The 19,243-nt window shown below is 36.8% G+C and overlaps 5 protein-coding genes across 11 annotated transcripts; 1 reads left to right on the forward strand and 4 right to left on the reverse strand.

The window, feature by feature from the left end:
- Positions 1 to 15: 15 nt before the first annotated feature.
- AT4G20880 (ethylene-responsive nuclear protein / ethylene-regulated nuclear protein (ERT2)) lies at positions 16 to 2,073 on the reverse strand. The gene has a single exon (NM_118206.4). The coding sequence runs from the start codon at positions 1,628 to 1,630 to the stop codon at positions 413 to 415; it is 1,218 nt and encodes a 405-aa protein (NP_193820.1). The 5' UTR covers positions 1,631 to 2,073; the 3' UTR covers positions 16 to 412.
- Positions 2,074 to 3,115: 1,042 nt separating this feature from the next.
- Positions 3,116 to 5,583, forward strand: TUB9 (tubulin beta-9 chain). The gene is made up of 3 exons (NM_118207.3): positions 3,116 to 3,635; positions 3,819 to 4,088; positions 4,194 to 5,583. Exons 1-3 carry the CDS (start codon positions 3,242 to 3,244, stop codon positions 4,862 to 4,864), a joined length of 1,335 nt encoding a protein of 444 aa, NP_193821.1. The 5' UTR covers positions 3,116 to 3,241; the 3' UTR covers positions 4,865 to 5,583.
- MS5 (Tetratricopeptide repeat (TPR)-like superfamily protein) lies at positions 5,127 to 6,868 on the reverse strand (the record flags this gene model as incomplete). Of its 2 annotated transcripts, none has more annotated exons than NM_001341460.1 (5): positions 5,127 to 5,787; positions 5,871 to 5,939; positions 6,028 to 6,176; positions 6,259 to 6,471; positions 6,656 to 6,868. In NM_001341460.1, the coding sequence occupies 5 exons, from the start codon at positions 6,866 to 6,868 to the stop codon at positions 5,127 to 5,129; spliced, it is 1,305 nt and encodes a 434-aa protein (NP_001328331.1). The 2 variants fall into 2 exon arrangements, with proteins under 2 accessions (NP_001328331.1, NP_193822.1); NM_118208.1 differs by having other exon boundaries at positions 5,823 to 5,939.
- A 91-nt stretch (positions 6,869 to 6,959) lies between these two features.
- HEN1 (double-stranded RNA binding protein-related / DsRBD protein-like protein) lies at positions 6,960 to 12,147 on the reverse strand. Of its 2 annotated transcripts, NM_001203853.2 has the most exons (10): positions 12,078 to 12,147; positions 11,348 to 11,628; positions 11,168 to 11,257; positions 10,563 to 11,014; positions 10,224 to 10,478; positions 9,062 to 10,011; positions 8,409 to 8,560; positions 8,148 to 8,264; positions 7,834 to 7,953; positions 6,960 to 7,728 (listed from the first exon to the last, which is right to left on the reverse strand). In NM_001203853.2, the coding sequence occupies exons 2-10, from the start codon at positions 11,597 to 11,599 to the stop codon at positions 7,288 to 7,290; spliced, it is 2,829 nt and encodes a 942-aa protein (NP_001190782.1). In that variant the 5' UTR covers positions 11,600 to 11,628; positions 12,078 to 12,147; the 3' UTR covers positions 6,960 to 7,287. The 2 variants fall into 2 exon arrangements, with proteins under 2 accessions (NP_001190782.1, NP_567616.1); NM_118209.3 differs by lacking the exon at positions 12,078 to 12,147 and having other exon boundaries at positions 7,108 to 7,728; positions 11,348 to 11,843.
- A 2,374-nt stretch (positions 12,148 to 14,521) lies between these two features.
- On the reverse strand, positions 14,522 to 19,092 carry AT4G20920 (double-stranded RNA-binding domain (DsRBD)-containing protein; the record flags this gene model as incomplete). Of its 5 annotated transcripts, none has more annotated exons than NM_001341463.1 (10): positions 14,522 to 15,061; positions 15,140 to 15,260; positions 15,488 to 15,604; positions 15,714 to 15,865; positions 16,276 to 17,195; positions 17,308 to 17,568; positions 17,650 to 18,104; positions 18,196 to 18,294; positions 18,386 to 18,629; positions 19,007 to 19,092. In NM_001341463.1, 8 exons carry the CDS (start codon positions 18,599 to 18,601, stop codon positions 15,201 to 15,203), a joined length of 2,280 nt encoding a protein of 759 aa, NP_001328416.1. In that variant the 3' UTR covers positions 14,522 to 15,061; positions 15,140 to 15,200. The 5 variants fall into 5 exon arrangements, with proteins under 5 accessions (NP_001328416.1, NP_001328415.1, NP_001320015.1 ...); NM_001341461.1 differs by having other exon boundaries at positions 14,621 to 15,061; positions 17,356 to 17,568; positions 19,007 to 19,057; NM_001341462.1 differs by having other exon boundaries at positions 14,522 to 15,260.
- Positions 19,093 to 19,243: the final 151 nt, after the last annotated feature.

The raw sequence follows: 19,243 nt of genomic DNA on the forward strand, positions 1-19,243 counted from the left end.
CTCCGTCAATATCGCGCCACAAACAAAAACTATTCCACAAGTTAGTGCTATTTTGGCCGACACAAACGTTATTGCGCTCTCTCTGCCTTTCATTATCAACAATGACCATTTTTAAGAATATATTACTCAGTTTTTTTTGGTTCTTCATAACAACAACTTTGACTCTTTGACCATCATAATAACACGATATATATCTCTGTTAACAACAAAACAAATTTACACAGTTTCATAAGCAAACCAATTGTCTAGCTTCGAACTGCCAACCACCCCCAACAACAACACTCCCGTCACCGTCTCTCTACCGTCAACACCGTCACCGTCAACAACTAACGGCGATCCCTAAGGCCCACCACTGCCACGGACTTCCACAAAAAAAAAAGAACCCAAAGTCTGAATCATGTTTTCCTCTGTTTCAGAAACTGGTTTGAGATTTGCAACAGAAAACTCTGAGAATCAGACACCAAGAGAGTGTCAGACCAATAGCAAAGACTTTCCCACACAGCAATCCAACAAGAACAATCACTATCAAACCAATCACTTTCGTTAGATCCTCTTTTGGTCCAGTCTCTTCTTCTTCTTCAACCTCTGTACAACTCTCTAAAAATGGCGGATTCGAACTCAAATCATCCCTCTCAGAGATTTCACTCCCGATTCTCTCATCTGAATACAAGCTAGAAACTTCTGTCATAGACCCTTCTTCTTCAGTTTCAAGTTCAACTTCTTCTTCTTCTTTTTCTTTGTTCTTCATCTTCTTCTTCTTCTTATAACTCCTTAGCTTCTTTGGCACAATCTTCTTCACAATCTTTGATTTCAGCTTCGCGCTTTTGCTTTTCTCAGTCTTAAACATAACATCTCTTATCGTCTGCATTTCTTTCTTCTCATCCACCACAAGTTTCGCCTTCTCCAATGACGACGAATCCGATTGAGGAGTGACTCTAATCTCCTCTCTAGGTTCTTCGATGATTTCAAAGTAGACATTGTTTCTTCTGTCATGCGTCGATGTTGATTCTTCTTCTTCTTCTAGCTTCTCTTTATGTCGCTTCCCTATGAGCTTATCGATCAAAGAATCTATCCGAATCTGCGCGTCGGGACAGAGATTCAAGTACGTGAAGACACGCGCCACCGCAAGCTCGAGGAAGAGAAGGGCAAAAGCAGAGAGCGTGATCCCCACGGCGAGCTTCTTCGTGCTCAAGGCAAGCACAGCCACCATAAAAACCTTAAACACCACCACTATCAAAACACACCCTCCTCCTCCTCCACCGCGATGACCACCGTCGTCTTCATGGATAATCTCCGGAACAGAAGTTTCCTCGATCTTTCTCACCAAAGGAGAATCCTCTGTAACCAAAGCTGGATCAAGCTTGGAAGGAAGAGACATACGACGCTGCAAAGACATATGAGGAGGAGGTGGAGACAAAACACGCGTTTCAGTCTGGGCTTTGTTGTTCTTGTTGTTACGTTTTGAAGATTGTTTTTTGAGACGATCGCGATTCTTAACAAAGAGATCGATTAAAGAAGTTGGGAAACCAGTTTCAACAACGAGAGATCCACCATGTTTAGGAGATTGTTGAAAGTCTGATACGAATCTAGAGATCCGACTAGATTTAGATTTCTTCCAAGGTAAAGGCATGTTGAAGGAAAGAAAGAAAAAAGGATTTAGACTTTTAAAATCTTTTTTTTGGTGATAAATCACCTCTCCGAAGAACCCAGAAAAAAGGGTTTGTCGAAGAGATAGAGAAGAAGATCTGGTTGGAAGATCAAAACCATTAATTAGACATTTTGGAGAGACAAATGCAATAAATGGAGAAGAAACCTCTTCCTGCCCTCTTTGCGCAGAAAGTGAAATGAGAGAGAGAGAGATATGATGAGGAAACCGCTAAAAAGACATTGCAGGACGACGCGTGCCTTAACCAATTATTTTACTTCCTTTTTTTTGTTACAAAAAATTTGTTATTTATTTCCATTTTTGTTAAATTTGTACAACTGTACTATGCAGTTTTTAAGATTTTACACTTTCTGCTGTACCAAAATATTACCTATGTCCATCTGACCGAAATTATTAAATTAATTCTAATAAAAAAATTCTAATAAAGCTGATCAATTTATTTATTTTAGACTTAAACTTTACAAAAACTAATTTATTCAGCTTAATTTCCCCAATATGTAAAAACATTAATGACTACAAGTATGGTATAACAGTAGCTTCAAAATCTTAATTCATTTATACCGAAGCAAAAGTGAATTTGGTAAACCGGTGAAAAAAACAAACCATTCCGAAACAGATTTAAGATTTTTGTTCAATTATATTTTGTAAGCAAACAAATTACATCGAACTAAACTAAACTAAACAACCGAAATATGCATCCATATTATTTGTGAACTAAACATGGTAAACCGGTAATAGCTATTTTAAGATCCTTACATTTTTAAAATTTGTCTAAAGATAATTTGAACAATTTCATCTATTGTTAAACCTATCAACGAATTGTGTCTATAGTTAGATGCTAAAAAACCTTCCTGATAGATTTTTTTTTGTTTGAACCGTTGATTCATATAATAAACTTAGAAGCAAGACATATAGTAATATTTTTTCACTTGAAAATTGATATTTATGCAACAGATTAACTATTCTAAAATCGTCATATTTATGAGTTGTTATTTGCCTGTAAGCCATTTACTTCTAATTTCTATTGTCAGCTTATCTAATTAATTTGGTGATTTGCTAAATAAGTAAAATTGCCTATTATTGGTGTGAAAAACAACAAAGGAAAATCCACTAATGACGCAAATTCGAATCTTTTGGTCTTTAATTTCAATATCCGAAGAAAAAAGGATCTAATCAATAATATAAAAAAGCGTAGAAAACAATTTGCCTTTATATAACTTTCACGAGTGATTTTGTAAATATTTTATAATTAATTAACAAAAATATCTAAGGAAAGATATTTGTTTTTGATTCGCTGTATAACAGCACATAAAGGAAACCAAATCGAAAAACTATCAGGGTAATATCAAAAACCAATAGAAGTCTAAGGACGAAAATGCAAATTATTTGAGAAACTAGAGAAAAAAGGAGGTAAACTATATATAGCCGATTACTACTCTCATTTGTTTTTATACCCCTCAATCATAAACAATAAACAGAGGGAGTCGCCAAATTTTCTCATCATTTTCTCGAGAAAATAGACTAAAAGCGATTCCCGAGAGAAAGAAAGAACAAAAAAAAAACATCCGAGTGAAAATGAGAGAAATTCTTCATATTCAAGGAGGTCAGTGCGGAAACCAGATCGGAGCTAAGTTCTGGGAAGTTATTTGCGGCGAGCACGGTATTGATCAAACCGGTCAGTCATGTGGCGATACAGATCTACAGCTTGAAAGGATCAATGTCTATTTTAACGAAGCTAGCGGAGGCAAATACGTTCCTCGTGCTGTTCTTATGGATCTGGAGCCTGGAACTATGGATTCTCTCAGATCTGGGCCGTTTGGTCAGATTTTCCGGCCTGATAACTTCGTTTTTGGTCAGTCTGGTGCTGGGAATAACTGGGCGAAAGGTCATTACACGGAGGGAGCTGAGTTGATTGATTCTGTGCTTGATGTTGTGAGGAAGGAAGCTGAGAACTGTGATTGTCTTCAAGGTGAGAGAGATACGCTTTCATTTTCTAGGTTTTCGTTTTCTGAATCTCGTTTGTGTTTTGATTTGTTAGCGTTTCCTGTTCCTGTATGCATTCGAATTCAGATCTGCTATTAGAAACTCCTTCATAGATGCTTTGTTTAGCGTTTGATTTCATTCTCTGATTGATGATTCATTTGTGGAGCAGGTTTTCAAGTTTGTCATTCTTTGGGAGGAGGAACTGGTTCTGGAATGGGAACACTTCTTATTTCTAAGATTAGAGAGGAATATCCAGATCGTATGATGATGACCTTTTCGGTCTTCCCATCTCCTAAGGTCTCTGATACAGTTGTTGAGCCATACAATGCTACTCTTTCCGTTCACCAGCTCGTTGAGAATGCTGATGAATGTATGGTTTTGGATAACGAAGCTCTTTACGATATCTGTTTCCGTACCTTGAAGCTTGCTAATCCTACATGTGAGATTTACAAACCATTTATTCTCTTGTTTTCTAATATTCATGTGATTGTAGTTTTGAAAATCCTGACATTGTTCTTCTTTCTTATGTGGTGGTGTATCTTAGTTGGTGACCTTAACCATCTCATCTCAGCTACAATGAGTGGTGTTACATGCTGTCTTCGGTTCCCTGGTCAACTAAACTCTGACCTTAGAAAACTTGCTGTGAACCTTATTCCTTTCCCACGACTCCACTTCTTCATGGTTGGTTTTGCACCTTTGACATCAAGAGGATCTCAACAATACAGTGCCTTGAGTGTCCCTGAGCTAACTCAACAGATGTGGGATGCCAAAAACATGATGTGTGCAGCTGATCCTCGTCATGGTCGTTACTTGACAGCTTCTGCTGTCTTCCGTGGAAAGATGAGTACCAAAGAGGTTGATGAACAGATGATGAACGTCCAGAACAAAAACTCCTCATACTTTGTTGAATGGATTCCAAATAACGTGAAATCAAGCGTCTGCGATATAGCTCCCACTGGTTTGAAAATGGCATCAACTTTCATTGGAAACTCAACTTCAATCCAGGAAATGTTCAGGCGTGTGAGTGAACAGTTCACTGCCATGTTCAGGAGAAAGGCTTTCCTTCATTGGTACACAGGAGAAGGAATGGACGAGATGGAGTTCACTGAAGCAGAGAGTAACATGAATGATCTTGTTGCAGAGTATCAGCAATATCAAGATGCTACAGTCGGTGAAGAGGAGTACGAGGAGGACGAAGAAGAAGAAGAAGCCTAAAGAAAAGATGATTGATTATTACTTTTGTAAGGCTGTAAGTTCGTCGCACTCATTTCCTTTTACCTCTTTTTCTGAATTGGGATTCTCTCTTTTTGTGCTTTGTGTGTTTTGTTATTGAATTTCTTTCCCAAACCTAAGATTTGTTCCAGAGTGTAATCACATTTGCCTATGCTTCTTTGTTTTGTCTATGAAAATATTTCAATGTCAAAAGCCTATACAATTTCTATGATCCAAAAAACTTGATAACCGGTACAAATAGATCCTACATCTCTGCGGTTTTAAGCTCTCCCTGCAATCTTTCTTCTTCTTCTTCTTCTGCTTCTTCCTCTTCTGCGATATCTGCCCAGCTTTTCTTTGATTCACTCTTCGGACCATCTGCTGTATCTTTGACGAATTCATGGAGATATTGAATCATGTTCTGGTCCAGTTTCTTTCGCTTCATGGGTTCTTCTTCTCCTCTCTCTAAGATCTTCATCTGTTCAGAGCCAAAAGGTTGTGGTTTTCCAAATAGTAGCTTTCGAGCAGCACCTCTCGTCTCTTCTTCAAACAATCTGCATCTGCGTGGTTGTGTATATAGACCTGCAGAGTTCGGTCTCACAGATGCTGGAGACGAAGAAACATCTGAGTAGTTCTTGTTTGCGGTTCCAGGAGCTATATTTTCCTTCATCCTATTCACAAATGAACATCCCGCGTAGAACTTCTCCGAAAGATCAGCTTCTGGCTTTTTCGATTCTATTTCTGCTAACATTTCGACGGCTCGGTCATAAGACTTTGCGAATGGTTCATCTCCGCATTCACTCTCTGCAGGAGAATCTCTTACATCATCAAGCAGAGATTTAGCTTCAGGAATTCGACTCATACGCATCAAGCAGATTGCAAGGTTACAGAGTTTGTTTTTGTCTCGCTCCAAACCCAAAGCTCTCCTGTTCATAATCAGTTGAATATAAGCAAAACTCACATGACCAGACAGTAATCAATATTTGGGATTTTGGTAACAAAACCAAACCTGTAATGCTGCTCTGCAATTCCATAGTTATGTAACTGTAAATGAACCCAGCCCAAGTTCCCTAGTATCCTAAAATGTTCAAACAACAATGGAAACGTCAATTCAAGAGACAAAACACTCATCAAGCTAACATGAGAATACACCGAAACTTTCTCACCTTGCTTTCTCTTGCTCGATAGTCATAATAACATGTTTTCCTTGAACCCTTTTTGCTCTACTGACTCTACCACCAAATCCCATTCCTTGTTCGAGTGTTTGCAGTTTGTGCTCAAGTAAAACAGCTTCTTCTTCAATTCTCCCTGACTTCTGCAAAAACACCAAAACCCATTTCCAAGTTATAACAACTCCATAACACTTGCTGCATTAACAAAGAAGGAGGCTGCATTACCTTGTAGAGCTCGAGTAGCAAGTTATCAATCGAGTCTTGAGACTCGAAAGAACAGAGATACCGAAAGGATTTAATAGCTTCAATCCCTTCATCAGATCGACCTAATTGTTTCATTACAACGGCCATATCCTTCAAAGCACTATCAACTCGATCTCCAGCGTTTATTGCAGTCCAAAACAATGATATAGCTCTGTTCGGATCTTTATCTATCAACTGTTCTTCCACATAAACAATATCCATTTGTTAGAAAACCTCAATCATAGACAGGTTCAAGAAGATCACTCAAAATTTGAAAAGCTTTTAAGAGATTTTATCACATGAGGAAGAATCTAGAATTCCTAAATTAGGTCAAAAGAAAAATTCCCCTGTCTTGTTTTCGCGGGAAAATTGATTATACCTGCGCGTGTTTGGCTCTGACGTAAGGAGAATCACCAGAAGGAACTTTATGAACAATGTGAAACGGATCACGTCTCTCCGACGACGAAGAACAAGAATACGGTGGTCTCCTCCTCTCCGTCATCGGCATCGCCGCCACATGATCACTTGTTCTCGCCGGCGGCGGAGTATAGTAAACTCCAGGTGGAGCACGACGCTCTACGCAGGGACACATTTTCTTTTTCGATTCTCTCTGTCAATTTACTCAGATAAAGTTCGAGAAAGCTTTTCCCAGAATTCAAATTCTCGTGTTCTTCAGAAATCGCCCTCGTGAAAAAGATCAAGAACGCAAATGCTTTGAAAACGAATCAGTGTCGTTGAAGAAGTGAGAAAGTGATAAAAATCACAAGGACTTGTATTTAAATAAACAAACTTTAACGTAGGGGCAAAAAGGGTAATCTACTGATCTAATCTTTAAACTTCAACGGACCAGTAGACTTGGAGACAAAAGGATCTTGTAAACATAAAGGTTCGATTTTATGGTTAATCTGCAAAAGCTCATGGCAAAAGAACTAAACGAGCTTTGAGTTTTATAGATGAACACGTCATCACATTGCTTGCAATATATATATTCTCTGGTAGATACTACTCTAGTCAAAGATCAGTCTTTTTCTTTTCTACATCTTCTTTCTTCCACTCCCAGATGACTTTATAAGGCTGCATTGAGCTTTCTGCAACATTCTCAACAGATGAAGCTTCCCGTCTAAAAATAGCTATCTGAGAAGCAAATCCGGGTTCTACTTCACCAGACCCACCAACACCGCTAAACTCGACGCTGTAGTTATGGCGTTTGCCGAGCTTTGATGCCCATTGATTGAACTGTTCTCTTGTCCACTCGAATTTGTGGTCATGGTTCCTGAACTTTGGAAGCTGTGGCTCCGAGTTGTTTTCTTCTTGGGTTTCTGGTGTAGACCGCTGGAGAATTGTGTTGAACTCGTAGTTTGGTGTTGAGACAATCAGGAGCTTGGGGTGGAACAAGCTCAGAACTTTTTCCCCAAATTCACAGGCTTGATCTTCTTCCATGTGTTCAATAACCTACAGATTAGGAACAGATTATAGATTTAACGCCGAAACCAGACAGATTGCTTTTGATAAACGTGTACAAAATTTGAAGGATTAGAGAGCAGATGAGAGGTGGACCTCTAAGCAAGTGCCGATGTCAACGTCATGCAGCCTGGAGTCAAACTCAAGGATGGAACCATCATAAAGTGTAGCAGATTTGACGTTGCAAGCTTCCTTGTTTAGTTTTACATGTAGCATCTAAAGTTGAAACACAAGATACACAAAAGCATAAGTAAATCTACCATTTCTTTTCAATTACACAAAATGCAGAGAATCATGAGTGGTGCAAATACATTCTTCATCAAACATTTATCAATTATTTTGATGCATTAGTCTCATCAAGTTATGTCTACGAGCGGGAATAAAAAACAGTGATGTGTGATTTTGCAGACCTTAGCAGCACGGGCAAGACCCTTTGGCGAAATGTCAACACCGATGATGGTTTGAAGTGAAGTTGGATAGTCAAGTAGAGAGTCTAATAAACTTCCAGATCCGCATCCAAAGTCAACCTGTAACAAGAATAGAGGTGCCATCTTATGCTTGTCAAAGATTTACCAATAAGGACAAAAAGAGACTGAAACAAATGAGTTTTAACAAAGTCTTGAATTCATAATCCTAGTAAGCAGGAAGACATTAAGATATATAGAGCTTACCAAAGTAGAAGCGGATGATTCTCTTATATGTTTCAGTGCATATTCAACACGTTGTTTTGAAAGTGGAGGTTTGAAAAAAGCCGCCTCCATTCGTTCTTCTGATGGCCCTTTCACTCCCAACAAAAGTATATTGTAATTTAAACATGGACGTTCTGTGCACAAAAAGCAGAGAAATCCATCACTATCACATTTAAATGTTCATGATATCTCTTAACTTAGTCATAGATATAGGTCTAATTTTTGTTCATCCTCTGTTTACAGCCATGTAAGCTTTGATAATTTTGGCTATGATTTGAAAAAGAAATAAGAGACCGACAGATTCATCTAACTAGCTAGAGCTGACACAGTAAAGTTGAAATGCTAATAATACATTATTCCATAACAGAAAGAATAGAAAAAATAAAATGGACAAGACTTTAAATCAATCCTAAGTTTCACCAGAAGACTTTACGTGAGGTTCTTACATAACTTTGCCTCTTTTTAGTATTAGTGAGAACCAGAGCTTTGTAGTTACTAGTAAGACTAGACCTAAGTTCACTGGTGAAGGCAGTTCAAATGTCTAACATATGATAAAGACCTTTTTTTTTTTTTTCAACCAGAAAATCGTTTTCAGAAATTTATCCTACAACAAATGTAAACATTATAAGTATTACCTGATAGGAGCGAGCGGATTCTCACAGTATCAGAACCAACAGCCAAAATCAAAGCTTCAGCAGCATCAGGGGGTGTCATCCTAAATGAAGCATATTCACCCACAGTCATCTGAGTAACTTCTGATTCAATATGTGGATTCATGGATCCAGTCCCTACCTCAAACTCTATCTCTTCATTGCTTTCAATGAGCTCTACTGAGGATTCACAATTAGCCGAATATTCAGACTCCATCTCTTCATTGCTTTCATTGTCTTCTCTTGGAGATTCACCATCACTCGAATATTCAGGATCCACTGCCAAAGACAAAGAATAGCATATGCTAACCACGGAACCATTTGTTATAGATTGAACACGCTTCTCTGCCGACAGCACATTTGTGTTTTTTGATTCAGAACTGTGTTCCTTTTGTAAAATCGGTGGGGCCGCAAAAACATTAGGACTTGAAGATTTAGTATCCTGGTCGTCATCTGTATCACATGATTGCTCTCCATCCACATCCAGGTCAGCAAAAAACTTACTAAACCATAAGAGGGCCTTTAATGAAGCATTTTGAATGGCATCATTTTCCTTCTCATAGAATTTTCTCGGTGAACATTCTAAAACTAAATCCTGAGACTTTGTAAAAATCTTCACTTCACATCTAAACCCATGCCCTAGTCCTGGTGTATCTTCTTTTTGCCTACTCAAATTCTCATTGGCATCATCAACTCCTGAGACCTTCAACTTCTTGTGAGATCTGAATATGTCGGACAACGATTTCACAGGTGCAGTAGATGAAGAAAGGATGGGTTCTGCTAGTCGGTGCTGGTGGCAGAACAGGCCGAGAATCTCCCTGGGGAGTGGACCTCTCCAATTAGATTTTGTAGTGAATGCAAAAGGCAACTGTGCAGCAATTACAGCTTGTCGGGAAATTTTGTAGATTCCATTGGGTGACATACCGCAACATATTCTGCAGCAGCCACAAAGCCAATGTCATGCATCAGTGCATGATAAGAATAAGATATGCAGTGCTTCATCGGAAGGCAAAGACAAACATCAAATGCATTACTTCAGAGTTAGTAGACGTTACACCAATGCAATATTCCTAAAATCCTTATTCTAGAAGAAGATGTGGAAAGGAAACAAATCAGACATAAAACTGAGCGGTAGGAGAGAAGAGACCTGTAAAATGAATTTACGGTTACATCATCATAGTCAAGATCATCGGACTTCCATCGGTAACCAACAGATGCCAAGATTGCATCCCCGTGAATATCTTGACCACAAATGTAACTTGCTCGTGCATTCCGAGATTTTACAATATGAGATGAGTCTTCATTTGAAGTACCAGAGGCATCTGATGAATTATCCAAGTACTTCTTTGGAATCTCAGAGTACAATCTACACTCAGAGCCACAGGAAGCTTTGCCAAACATCCTGTTGAAAAGAAAAAAATACTTTCATACCAGATTAACACCAAGAAAGCTCCAGTTACTAATAGAAAAAAGACAATATAATCACCTGGATATCATCACTTGGTTGCCATCTTTCAATCCGAGCCTTTCAGCAATACTATCCAAGTAATGCCGGTTTGATGAAATGTAAAGAGTATCTAACTCAACAACTTCCTCATCGATACATGGTATATATACAGCCGCGACTTCTCTGCTATGTAGGGAATCAGATACATGAGTAGCTAGTGCTTCCACGATTTCTGAAGGGTATGCATTTTTCCTTCGGAGTCCATGCGGAGATGCAACAATGTAGTCTGCCAACTTTGCAGCAGCCTTCATAACATAGGAAATGGCCAAGAAAGGATCTGACTCCACAGAAGGATTGATAATTTTACAACGACTGTTAATCTTTGCATCAACTGTAGCAATGACAGAAACGGGAACTGATCCACAACGTTCACCATCTCTTCGCAATGCCGCTCTAAGGTGAGCTCCCAGAGGATGCTCAGCTGAAAGAAACTGCAATCGCAACAAACATTAATGCCAGTACCACTTCCTATTTAGACATCCAGATACCTTTTGGTCCAGCGATATAACTGGTAATATGTTTAACGAGGATGTCGTTACAGCTACAAAATAATAGAAACCAAAATTTTCTTTTCATCAACTAACCTCATCAGAAAATATATACTTAATGCGTCCAACAATTTCATCCCTAGCTTCATCCACAGTAAGATCATCATTCTGAGGGCGAATGCCTAGCTGCAACATGAATAGTCTTGCCTTCGTTAACATAAGAGAGAATAAATTACATAAGATATATATATATATATAATAAACAACAAAGCATACCTTGTCAAGAGCCAATTCAGCAGCAGATTGTTCAGAATCCTTCTTCTTCTTGAAGACATTTGACACAACAGAAAATTCAGGTAGCTGCAAGTGGCAACGATAGAGACATGGACCTTTTTGAGGAATTGCTAATCCTAGACAACCACTCTGAGAAGAGTCATGAACTTCCTCAACTGTATAGCTTGCTTTAGCACCAAACTTCTGATGTATAATCGCCTTTGGAGTAGGAGTATGCTTCCCACCACCGGCCATCACAAACACAATGTAGCTTCTTTAACACACTGAGACAAACAAAAGGGTACACATAAATATTGTCAACGATCAGGAAAGATTGGAACTTTTATGCAAAATGTGCATACCCCTGAAATTAGGGTATCTAAGAGAAGAAGAAGAATGTCTTAAACTTGACAATTCAAATCAGAGCCATAGAAAACATTAATAAATAAACAAAAAGTTCAAAATCGAACCAACATCTATTTGAGTTCCAACATTCTCAATGTTCTAATTCTAAGAAAGAAATTGAGTCAAAGCAAAAAAATTTCGTTCCAAGGAAGTACAGATAGATAGAGGGTTTGGGTATAAACAACAAAAAAGGGTTTTGAGTGTAACATTAGGACAAACGAATTGTCATGAACAGAGAAGATGGGTCAATGAAATTGAATTTCAGAAAGAGCCCAGAAGTTCAAAAAATAAATACACAAACATAAAGCAAGAATAATCGACAACGAACCTAAAGAGTTCAGCGGACTTTCATGTAAGAAGAACTCAGGAGAGAGCAACAGAGAAAAAGAGAGTGGGAGAGAGAGAATGGGGTTTTAGAGGGAGGAAGGAGGGTGTTTTGGTCATTACATGTTGTAGAATCGTTTCTTTTTCCAACTTTTTATTTTATTCCCCTATCCACCATTCTCTTTTTCTAGAAGAAAATAAATACCATTTACGTGTGAAGTTATTATAGGTTTAAGGCTCTGATTGGTAAGGCGTTTTTTAATGTAATTATGTAAAAAAATTCTCATATTAAGAAAATTTGCATAATTGTATAAGAAAACGTAAAAACGCACAATTTGTATTTTTGTTTAAATTTACAAGTAAAAATTCATTATGCAAAAAATGGGTATATAGTTTTTATTCGCATAAGAAATTGTTATTATTTTACGCATCTTAAATACTAACAATTTTAAACAATAAAAAACTATAATTATTTACACAAAAATTATGTTATTAATAATCTACATATACATTTTTGGGGAAGATTTGTGTCGAAAAATCATTTTTCAATTTCGATATTGTATGTTTAGTCCCTACAAAATCAATCAGACAAGATTGTCTTCTTTATGACAATGACCAAATTTTTGATCAATTATTCACGTTTTGCACTAATTACTTACCTAAACAAAAATATTATTTTGCACTACCCTCATAAATTGCACACATTAATCCCTTGAATCTCTACTAATTCAATATTACACGAAATAATATTCCCTAAAAATCCGAACAACCAAATAACTAACCATATCTTTACTTACTTCATTTCAAAATCTCTAATCAGCATTTTCACAACTCTTTAATAGATTTTAAGAATCTTATATTTTTATTATCAAATATTACTTAAAATTTATTAAAAACAGTTTTATTAGTATAAATATATATTGTTGATATAATATTTTATTTGTCGTTCTGTAAAATGTATCCAATCAACATATATTTTTAAGTAATTTGATTCTACGGTTTTTCATTCTACATATTTTATTATGCAACTTATACCGTTATGCTATTATGCAATGTTACGAATCATAACCTTAATGTTTGGTATTCTCACATTTCTTGTGCTTTGTAGCCAAAATTTGAAGAAAACCATGTCATGTAATGAATGCATAACACTAAAATATGAGTCATATCATATGACCAAAAGTAAAAGTGTGATTAAGGAAGAAACATGGAGATTTTAAACAGAACTAGATTTTAACCCGCGGTATACCGCGGGATGATTTATTTTTTTAAAGTAATATCTATTAAAACTTGCAAATTTTATTTTTATAAAATATTTATATTTTACAGTTTATAATTGTTATTAAGTAACGCTATACCACGAATCCATGAGACAATTGTTAAAAAACTGAAGTTTAACCCCTTGTAAAACAGCATATTAATAATATTTTAAAATTTTATAAATATTGATTCAAATACATCCACCATATAACCCAATTCCAAAATAAAACCCGTTCTGTAATTCCTTTACCCGTCCCGTAATATTTTTTTAAAGTAATAATTTTTAAAATTTAAGAATTATTTATTATATATAAAAGTTTTGCAAATTGTATCATTCTCTAACACATTTATATTTTATAGTTTAATTTTATATATAGTAACATTATACATACCACATAACATTTTTGGTTTTATATAATCTTTTCTAAATTAGGATGATTTGATATGTTTAATATTAGTGGTCTTAAAAAATAATAAATTAAAGATTTAACCCGTATTCAAACAGTGGATTAATTATATTTTATTTTTTTATTAATGTTGATTCAAAAACCCGTCTCTCCAAATCCGTCTTGCCAAAAAGCCATTTATTTTATTAATATTAATTTTATTTATGATATGACTCTGAATTATAATCTGAATATTTTAGCTAATAACATAGGAGTGCACCATATTTATTTAATAGGAGAATGTACCATATGACCCGAATGCACTTTTATCCAAATCCACTAAAAAAGTCTTGCAAAAATACTGTAGAGATAAGAAACGATAGTCGGTTTTGATAGGTATAAGATTAGCAAATATATTAGGTAGCTTAAATTAGTTAAAGAATACAAATTGAAAAGATATATTACACTTTATTCGAATATAGTATCAAAACTTATATAACACAGAGATTTGATAATTGTTTAATTGTTGAATACTTTTTTTGTGCTAATTTTTATGTGATTAAGATTTAATTGATTTCGTATATAAAATATTAAATTGTTTTACGAACTTATTTGTTTATAATTTGGTAACAGATAGATATTTGAATATTTAGTGTATTTTGCTTCAGTTTAGGAAATCTTTGATGACCCGTCTTTAGATCCAATAAACCTTATAATTAAGAGATGAATATTGTTGTTAAATGATTTTGGTAATCTTAATGACGTCATTAAAGATTTTTGTTTTTGATTAAATTTTTCTAATGGCATTGTCATGTAATTAATTACAAAAATTAAGGTTACATTTAAAATGTACTTTCCAAATAATATAGTAGAACTAGGACAAGTAATAACTTATCAAAGATTAGTCTTTTTCTCTCCATTTCCTCTTTGACCATTTCCATATGATTTTATAAGGCTGCATCGAGCCTTCTGAGACCTTCTCCACTATGTTGGACAAAGATATCCGTCTAAAAACAACAATTTGAGAAGCAAACCCGGGGTCTCCTTTACCAGACCCACCAACACCGCTAAAATAGACGCTGTAGTTGTGGCGTTTAGCGAGTTTAGATGCCCACTGCTTAAACTGTTTCCTTGTCCATTCAAACTTGTGGTCTTGGTTCCTGAATTTTGGTAGCTGTGAAGACATGGATCTGTTTTTTGGGTGGTTTGGAGGACCAGACTTATGGAAATTTGTGTTGTACTCGATGTTTGGTGTGGAGACAATCAGAAGTTTCGGGCGAAACAAGCTTAGAACTGTTTTCCCGAATTGACTGGCTTGATCCTCCTCCATGTGTTCAATGACCTAAAGATTCAAAACGGATTATATTGAATATTAGAGAAGCTGCTGATGAAGAAATGAAGCAAGAAAATAGAATCGAACCTCTAAGCAAGTGCCGATGTCAATGTCATGCAGCCTGGAATCAAACTCAAGGATGGAACCATCATGGAGTAAAGTAGATTTGAGGTTGCAAGCTCCCTTGTTTATTTTTGAATGTAGCAATCTGAAATTATAACATGCAAAAATATCAATGTAAACCAACAATCTTCAATCAACCATCTCTTTCCAATGATAATAAAATACAACCACGTTGGAGAAACATGTTACACGACCTATGACTTGTGTAAATGCAGTTTTGATCAAACATATATCAAGTTTTTAAGATGCATGACTCTCATCAGGTTAAGTCTACAAGTGGAATATAACAAAGTGGTGTCAGATTTCACATACCTTAGCAGCACGGGTAAGACTCTTATGTGAGATGTCAACGCCAGCAATGGTTTGAAGTGAAGTTGGACAGTCAAGTATAGATGCTAGTAAACTTCCAGATCCACATCCAAAATCAACCTGCAACAAGTATAGAGGCTGAAGTATTAACAAAAAATTCCCAGAAAGAACTTGGAATCACAATAAGCAGAAAGACAAAATGATTAATTAAGAAACACAAAGAGCCTACCAGAGTAGAAGCTGACGATTCTTTAATATGTTTCACTACATATTCAAGACGCTGTTTTGAAAGTGAAGGTTTGAAAAAATCCGCCTCAATTCGTTTTTCTGTTGGCCCTTTCACTCCCAACAAACGTACACAGTATTCAAAACCTGCGACATCTGTGCATTAAAACCAAAGCAACTCATCATCAGAACTACCGTAGCTTGGCTGCAAATCTCTTATATTAGTCAGAGGTATATGTTTGTTACTTGTTCATGCGCTGTTCAAAGCAGAAAACCTTTGAAAAAGCACAGAAACACTTCATAAGAACCAAAACAACAAATAAATTTTAAGAGTGATGCTGCCTTCACCAAAATAGTACAGAACTCATTAAACTCATAGGACCAATTGCAACAGAAGAGTTTGCAACAAAGTAACTAAATTCTAGATTCAACTAGATAGTGAATTTTAGTCCTAAGTCCGCTGGTAAAGGCTAGCCGGTTGCATTTGTAATAAACAAATGTCATCGAGTTTTTTCCTTTTCTAACCACAAATGTTAAGAATTTCATATACAAATTAGAAGCATTACCTGATAAAAGTGAACGATCTCTCTGGGTACCAGTGGCAGCAGTCACAAACAAGTCTTCAGCAGGCGCATTAGTTAAAAAACGAGCATATTGGCCCACAACCAGTTGAGTAACAACTGCTTCAAGATGTGGATTCATAGAACCATTCCCCACCTCAAACTCTATCTCTTCATTGCTTTCGATGAGTTCTTTTTTAGATTTACCATCCTTTGAAAAATCAGCATCTACATCCAAATACACAGAATAGCATATGCTAACCAAGGAACCCTTTGTTATGGTTTGAATACGAACTTGATCCTCATATTGATTCATTTCGTCTCTATTTCGGAAATGTCCCTTTGGAACAGCCTCTTTCATCAAGATCCTCTGTTGAAATACCGCATCCAGGTGATCATCCGTATAACATATTTGCAGTGGGTCCCCATCCCCCTCGTCGAAAAGCCTACTTAACCATGAGAGGGCATTCAACGAAGCATTTTGAATAGCATGGTTTTCCTTCTCATAGAACTTTCTGGACGAGCAATCTAAAACCAAATCCTGGGACTTTGAGAGAATTTTCACTTCACATCTATATCCAGTCCCTGATTCTGGTATCTCCTCTTTTCCCTTGCTCGTATACTGATATTCGCTATCATCACATTCTGAGTCTTTCTCATCACATTCTGAATCTTTCTCATCACATTCTGAGTCTTTCAACTTCTGGTAGGATCTTAATATGCAAGACATTGGTTTCACAGGAGCAGTAGATATAGTAAAAATGGGCTCTACCAGTTGTTGCTGGCGGCAGAACATGCAGAGAATCTCCCTGGGGAATGGACCTCTCCAAGTAGACTTTGTAGTGAATGAAAAAGGTAACTGCGCCGCTATTATCGCTTCTCGGGATAATTTATAGATTCCATTAGGAGAAATACCGCAACATATCCTACAGAGGCCAAAAAACTGGTGAGATATTTAGTGCTTCAGCACTAGACCAAAAGATATACAAAGGAAAAACAAAACATAAAACGGAGCAAAAGTTGGTAGAGGTAAGAGACTTGTAAAACGACTTTAAGGTTACACCATCATGTTCAAGATCATGGGACCTCCATGGGTAACCAACAGATGCCACGATCGCATCACCGTGAATATCTACACCACAAACAAAACTTGCTTTTGCATTCCGAGACTTTTCAAGATGTGATGATTCAATGATTGGACGTTTTTCACGGGCTTTCCATGAATTATCGGAAGACTTCAACTTAGGAATGGCAGCATATACTCTACACTCATAGCCAGAGGAAGTTTTGCCAATAGTCCTGATGAAAATCCAAAATTAGCTTTAGTAAGATTAAAACTGAGAAAGCTCCATTTATTGACAGAGAAGACAAAATACTCACCTTGATATCATCACTTGGCTGCCATCCTTCAATCCAAGCTTGTCAGCAATAATATCCAAGTAATACCGACCTGATGAAATATCAAGAGTGACTGGCTTAACAACCTCTTCACCGCCAACGGTACATTGTAAATGCACAGCCTCAGCTTTTATGCTTTTCACATGAGTAGTAGCCAGTGCTTTAATAGTTGCTGGAGGATACGGTTTTTTCCTTCGGAGTGAATCGACATGCGGAGATACAACAATGTAGTCCGGCAACTTTGCAGCAGCCTTCATGACATAGGACATGAGCAAGATAGGATCTGATTCTACAGAAGGATCAATCACTTTACAGCGACTGTTAATCTTTGCATCAAATGTAGCAATGACAGAAACAGGAAGTGATCCGCAACGTTCGCCATCCCTTTGCAATGCCGCCCTTAGGTGACCTCCTAGAGGATGATCAACTGAAAGAAACTGCAATGGCAACAACTTAAACGTTAATGCCAATAGAGAGAAAAACCAAATTAACTTTTGGACTATGGACTTGCTTATGACCTGTACTAACCTCATCAGAAAATATATACTTAATGCGTTCAACGATATTATTCCAAGCTTCATCCACAGTTATATCAACATCATCATCATCCTGAGACTGAATTCCTAGCTGCAACATGAATAGTATTGTACTTTTTCACATAAACAGTGTTAAGAAGTCTACTAAACAATAAGAGCAGAGAGATGTGTCAAAAGTATACCTTCTCGAGAGCCAATTCAGCAGCAGATTGTTCGGAATCCTTTTTTCTCTTGAAGACATTTGATACAACAGAAAATTCTGGTAGCTGCAAGTGGCAACGATAGAGGCAATCATTCGAAGAAACATGAACTTCCTCAATTCTGTAAATTGCTTTAACACCAAACTTCTGAAGTATCATCTCCTTTGGAGTAAGAGTCTGCTTCTCCTCACCCGCCATTACAAACTCACTGAGGCTTCTTTCTACACTGAGACAAACAAAAGAACTATCTATGATTCATATAGATACTTCAAAGATCATGAAAGATGGTAACTTCAGTGCAAACTGTACGGCTGCTCACTGCACAGAACCCCAAAAAACTAGGGTTTTTGAAAGAGATACAAGATGATGACCTAAATTCGGAGACTTCAGGTTTTAAGACAGACAACAGTAAGATGAAACAGAGGAACATGAGTCAAAAGCAACGATTTTTCGCGCGAATGAAGCAGAAAAACAGGTAGAGGTTGAAGTAACATTACGAGGAACGAATTGTCATAAACAGAAATGATGGTGTGATGAAGTCGAATTTCAGAAAGAACCCATAAGTAACGAAGCGAAACACAAGAAGAAGGATCAAAGACGTACCTTTGAGTGTTGAGGGAAACTAGTTTGAGCAACAGAGAGAATGAAAAAAGTTGGGAGATTTCAAATGTAGCGGTGTGCTGAAGAAAGCGAGGGTGGTTGTAGTCATTTCACATTGTAGATATTAACACAAACAACTGTTTCCGTAATTGTACCGGAGATTCTGCAAAAATGGTTTGGTTCTCTCATTGGTGACGAAGGTGAATCTTCATTAACTTTAGGTAAATAGCCAAGAATGAT

This window comes from Arabidopsis thaliana, chromosome 4, assembly GCF_000001735.4.
Source record: "Arabidopsis thaliana chromosome 4, partial sequence".
Taxonomy (NCBI): Eukaryota; Viridiplantae; Streptophyta; class Magnoliopsida; order Brassicales; family Brassicaceae; genus Arabidopsis; species Arabidopsis thaliana.

Excerpts from the sequence above, each read along its gene's own strand:
- AT4G20880 (NM_118206.4), bottom strand. The coding sequence starts at position 1,630 with ATGCCTTTACCTTGGAAGAAATCTAAATCTAGTCGGATCTCTAGATTC.
- TUB9 (NM_118207.3), top strand. The coding sequence starts at position 3,242 with ATGAGAGAAATTCTTCATATTCAAGGAGGTCAGTGCGGAAACCAGATC. Across the intron at positions 3,636-3,818 it reads GAACTGTGATTGTCTTCAAG|GTTTTCAAGTTTGTCATTCT; the intron begins GTGAGAGAGATA and ends TTTGTGGAGCAG. Across the intron at positions 4,089-4,193 it reads GAAGCTTGCTAATCCTACAT|TTGGTGACCTTAACCATCTC; the intron begins GTGAGATTTACA and ends GGTGTATCTTAG.
- HEN1 (NM_001203853.2), bottom strand. The coding sequence starts at position 11,599 with ATGGCCGGTGGTGGGAAGCATACTCCTACTCCAAAGGCGATTATACAT. Across the intron at positions 11,258-11,347 it reads CTGAATTGGCTCTTGACAAG|CTAGGCATTCGCCCTCAGAA; the intron begins GTATGCTTTGTT and ends TTCATGTTGCAG. Across the intron at positions 11,015-11,167 it reads AGTATATATTTTCTGATGAG|TTTCTTTCAGCTGAGCATCC; the intron begins GTTAGTTGATGA and ends TTGCGATTGCAG.